At 52.2% G+C, this 5,256-nt stretch overlaps 1 protein-coding gene across 1 annotated transcript in view; it reads left to right on the top strand.

Moving 5' to 3' along the window:
• The window catches only part of Odf2 (outer dense fiber of sperm tails 2), a 37,702-nt gene that overhangs the window by 22,869 nt on the left and 9,577 nt on the right, over positions 1 to 5,256 (top strand). The window contains exons 9-11 of the mRNA XM_023700256.1: positions 1 to 144; positions 473 to 582; positions 1,777 to 1,912. Of these exons, the coding sequence (XP_023556024.1) occupies positions 1 to 144; positions 473 to 582; positions 1,777 to 1,912 (390 nt within the window). The remainder of the gene's footprint in view (positions 145 to 472; positions 583 to 1,776; positions 1,913 to 5,256) is intronic.

Raw genomic sequence — 5,256 nt, 5'->3', positions numbered from 1 at the left:
GCCATCATGGAGCAGCTGAAGGAACTGAAGCAGAAGGGAGACCGAGACAAGGAGTCCCTGAAGAAGGCCATCCGGGCCCAGAAGGAGCGGGCCGAGAAGAGCGAGGAGTACGCCGAGCAGCTGCACGTGCAGCTTGCAGACAAGGTTCGGGCACTGGCAGGGGTGGGGATGGGGTTGTGGACAGGGTGGGGGGACCAAGGAAAAGGCAGAGTCAGCAGGAGGCTGAGGCAGGAGGATCACTGCAAGTGTGAGGCCAGCCTGGGCGACCTACGCAGGGTGGGTAGGTAATGGCTGAGGGCACCCCTTCTAGGGGTGGGGATGGTGGTGCAGGGTTTGCAGCTACTATAGGAGGTGCTGGGAGTCTGGGAGCAGCTTCTGGTGCCCTGGAGCGAGGGGCAGGCAGGCAGGGAGGGGGTCATTTAGGGAGAACCCCCCACCACCAGGCCACTGACCGCCCTCTCCCGTCTCCCAGGATCTTTATGTTGCCGAAGCTTTATCCACTCTGGAGTCCTGGAGGAGCCGCTACAACCAGGTTGTGAAAGACAAGGGAGACCTGGAGCTGGAGATCATCGTCCTGAATGAGTAGGTCCCTGTGTCAGCATGGGGTGCAGGTGGCTGGCTGGGTGCCTGGGGTCCAAGATGTGAGACCGCCTGGGGCGCGCTCCTGCTGGTGCTGGCTGTGGGCTTCAGCTGCTGCCCTGGGCTCCTGCTCTGCTCTGCACTGCCTGCCAGGCAGCAGCAGGAAGAGGCCAAGTGTGTTCCCTGCCCTGTGCTCTAGTGAAGGAGATGGGGCTAGCAGAGCTGCGAGCTCCCTGGGTTAAGGCTGAGCCTCCCGGGCCAGGAACACTTCTTCCAGCTCAGCAAATGCAGAGACCCCAGGCTGTGTGCTGTCCTTGGGGAGTTCTCCAACTTTTTTTTTTTTTAAATGTATTTGAGGGGGCCAGGGAGTTGGCTCAGTGGCATAAGTTCCTGCCTGGCAAGCACAAGGTCCTAAGTTTAATCCCCAGTGCTGGGACTAAATAAATAAATAAATAAATAAATAACTTAGTACAGGGTCTCGCTCCACAGCTTAGACTCATAGTGATCCTCCTGTTTTTAGCCTCCCCAGTGCTGGAATTACAGGCTTGTGCCACTGCACTCAATCTCGGTGGCTGGCTCACGACACCCAGGAGCAGGGCCACAGCATGTGGTGCCAGGGATTGAACCCAGTCCCTGCGCTTGCCTAAGCAGGCACTTAGTCCCCTGAGCTGTCATGCTTGCCTGCATTCTCCATCTAGTGGGAGAAACATCACTAAGATAGAAGCAGCTATGGTACAGATGAGAGGAGCCGGGGAAGGAATGCCCGAGAAGGGGAATCTGAGCTGGGTTTTGAAGGGTGAGTAAAAGCTTGCCAGATAGCATTTACTCCTCAGAGGAGGGGTTTGGGCCTAGTCGATGTCTAACAAGTGTTTGCTGAATGGTGGACCGTGAAGTGTGGCTGCTGAGAGGGCGGGTTGTGCGACACGTCTGAGGTCAAGCTGGACGTAAGTATCCTTGAGGCCCTGAGGAACAGCATCACACCTGATGGGTACTCACTAGGTCATTGCTTGTGACTGGACTGTAGATGAGGGCAGCGTGGGTAGCAGATCTGAAGGATGTTCTTGGGAGGCAGGGCAGAAAAGCCAGCTGTGCCACCTGGACACAGGAGCCACAGGAGTAGGGTGTGGCCTGGGGAGGACCCCAGGACCTTGTCACGGTGGAACTGATGTCCTGCCACTGTCACTTTGCCCCCTTCAGCCGGGTGACAGATCTTGTAAACCAGCAGCAGACCTTGGAGGAGAAGATGCGGGAGGACCGGGACAGCCTGGTGGAGAGGCTGCACAGGCAGACGGCAGAGTACTCCGCCTTCAAGCTGGAGAACGAGCGGCTGAAGGTCCCGGGGGGCCAGGGACCAGGCGGGAAAGGGGAGGCCAAGGCGGGCAGGCCTGGGTGGGCAGACACCAGCCAGGGTGTCTTTTGGGGCCTGGGGCCAGTGGTGCAAGTGTTTGTCTTTTTTTCTTTTCTTTTCTTTTCTTTCTTTCTTTCTTTCTTTCTTTTTTTTTTTTTTTTTTTGCGGAAACAGGGATTGAACTCAGGCCCTTGCGCTTGCCAGGGTTTTTTTTCTTTTTGGATTTTGGGTTGAGCTGACGTCTCTACATAGTTGAGATTAGCCTTCAATTCGCTGTAGGGCCCAGGATGGCCCTGAACTCACAACAGTCCTACTTCAGCCTTCCAAGGGCAGGGATGACAGGTGTGTGCCACTACACCTGGCTCAAGTTAGCAGCACAGTGAAAGGGAAGGGGCTCAGGTCCGTAGGGCATGGGTCCAGGCCCTGGCTCTGCCTCTTGCTTGCCCTAGGGCTCCTCGTGGCAGGACAGAGAACTAACGCCCTTGGGGTGGCAAGATAAGGAAAGGGGAGGGTCCCCAGTCTTGCCAAGATTGTGCGTAGCAAGAGTTGGATGCTCTGGAGCCCTAGTTCGGCTACTTTTGTCAGATCTGCCCAGCATGCTAGAGCCAGCGGCACCCAGATAGAGTGACGTGTCAGAGACAGGTTTTTTATTTTTAATGTATTTGGTACAGAGTCAGTCTCACTATCCAGCTCAGACTTGTAGCGATCCTCCTGTTTGAGCTGCCCCAGCACTGGGATTACAGGCGTGTGCCACCACGCCCAATCTTTGTGGCTGGCACTGTGTACCTGGGGCAGGGCTGGTATGACATGTGGTACCAGGGATTGAATCCGGGTCCTTGTACCTGTCTAGGGCAGGTGGTTAGACCCCAGAGCCATCTCCATGGCCCCCAGAGACGGGTTTGACCTTGGTGTTCACTGATGGGCAGTAGCATCCAGGTTCATTTGTTGTTTTTACTGACTTTCTGTTGTTGAATGTTGATCTTAGGGAAGTCATGGAAAGTACGTAGGTCCTAGAATTTTCCTGTAGTGAACACAATTTGTCTTTCTTTTTTGTTGAGGGAAAAGGGTCACTAGGGACTGAACTGGGGACCTTGGGTTTGCCAGGCAGGCACTTATGCTGCTGATCTGTCTCCCCAGACCATTGTCTGTCATTCTGGATGAACCTGACCAGCACCCCAAAAACCTCTTCTTGTGATAAGTCTTGCAGGGGTGGCCACTTTTCTGACTTCTGTCCCCAGAGATCACTTTTGCCTGGTTTTGAACTTTATAGGTTTGTCCATTTTTTATTTTATTTAAGACAAACGTTTCACTGTGCAGTCGGTTGGCCTTGAACTTACTCTGTCTGTAGCCCAAGCTGGCCTGGAACTCATGGTGCTCCGCATGCCTCAGGCTCCTAGTGCTGATGAGTAGGCGTGTGCCACCGTGCTGGGCAGATCTGTGTAGTTCACACCCTCCTGTGTGTGTCCTTTGCTCAGCCCGTGTTTGCGCAGTTGCCCCTTTGGGGGCAGCTGCTTGCTCATCTCAGTGCTGGGTGAACGCCGTTCAGCTCACGGCACAATCCATTGCTCCGTTCTACTGCCTGGCCTTTGGGGTCGATCGGTTGCGCGGTGCCACTGTGCACCCCTTTGTGCATGAGTTTTTCACATCAATTGCTCCTGAAGGAAAGCTGCCAGGCTGTGTCCCTTGGCTCCAGGGGTGGTGCAAAGGTGATATGTGTTCCCTGCAGTGATATGTGAGCGGTGACAGTTGCGCCCTGTCTCCTTCCTTACACTTGGAATTGTCTTTTTGAATTTTAGCAACTCTGGTAGCCATCCAAGTAGTAATTTTTTGTTATACTACAATTGTTAGATAAACTGAAAATGACCTGTGCCTAATAATTAGCAGTTGAATTAGTTATAGTCTGGTACATCTATATAGTATAACACACTGTAGCCATTCAAAATGATATTTATTTTTGTTTTTTGGGAAGGGAGGGAGGGGACAGAGTTTTCCTGTGTAGTTCAGGCTGGCCTCGAACTCATGGCAATCCTGTCTCAGATTCCCAACTACTGAGATTACAGACTTGCATCCCCACTCCTGGCTGGCTGGCTGGCTGACTTTCTTCCTTCCTTCCTTTGGTTCAGGGTCTTACTACACAGCTTAGACTCGTAGTGATCCTCCTGTCTCAGCCTCCCCACTACTGGGACTACAGGCATGTGCCGCCATACCCAGTTTCGGTGGCCGGCATGGTATAGGGCCAACGTTGCATGCAGTACCAGGAATCAAACCCAGGTCCTTGTGCTTGCCAGGCAGGCGCTTAGACCACCAAGCTATCTCCCCAGCCCCCACCTCCACCCTCTACCAGGCTTTAAAATGATATTCTTAGGGGCTGGGGAGATAGCTTGGAAGCTTAAGCACCTGCATGGCAAATGCAAGGTCCTGAGTTCTATCCCTGATACCGCATGTTCTGCTGGCCCTGGAACCCCAGCTATGCCGTGCCAGCATCAAAACTGGGCATGGTGGTGCACACCTGTAATCCCAGTGTTGGGGAGGCTGAGACAGAAGGATCACTAGGAGTCTGAACTGTGTAGAAAGACCCTGTATCAAATATTTTTTTTAAACAATGATATTCTTAGAAGTTATTTCTTTTCCTGTATTTTCTGGGAATTGAACACAGGGCCTGGTGCATGTTAGGTAAATGCTGTCATTCAAGTACACCCCCTAGAAATGTATTTTGTTACTTAGCATAATTATGAAAGTCAAATACACATGTAATAAGTGTAAGATGGAAGGAGCTGGGGGTGGGGGTACAGCTCAGCAAGAGAGCGCTCGCCGAGCACATGTGAGGCCCTGGGTTCCACTCACATGCGTATTGCAAAGCAGGACAGTCATCCTATGCTTGCTGGGAAGAAGAAAATAACAGCTGTAAATATGCAGCTAGTGACAAGCATTGTATTATAATTAGCATGTCTAGGTCCTGTGTCTTTTCATGGCGTTGGGGCCTAAGGCCAGGGTGTCATGTGTGTTAGGGCTGCAGCCCAGCCCCCGTTTTCTTCAGGGATGGTGGCTTTTGGAATATGAGGCATCATTTACTTGCGTGTCTGCGCATTTCAGTTGGTTGCGTTGGTGTCGAGGAGAGTTGCTCACTGCTTTCTGGCTTAGAGGAAGCAGCCTTGCCTTTGCTGGTACTTGCTTGATTTTTTGTTTGTTTGTTTTAGTTTTTGGCTTTTTTTTTTTTTTTTTTTTCTTGCTTATGATGCCTTCAGGGCAGGACTCATAAACCTTGAGGATCTGGGGATTGAACCATAGCATCCTGATTGCTTTGTTTAAGCAGTCACTTAAACACTTGA

This window comes from Octodon degus, unplaced genomic scaffold (genome assembly GCF_000260255.1).
Source record: "Octodon degus isolate 3935 unplaced genomic scaffold, OctDeg1.0 scaffold00123, whole genome shotgun sequence".
Lineage (NCBI taxonomy): Eukaryota > Metazoa > Chordata > Mammalia > Rodentia > Octodontidae > Octodon > Octodon degus.
Note: the sequence above shows the minus strand (reverse complement) of the source record. Positions and strands in the feature narration are given on the sequence as shown.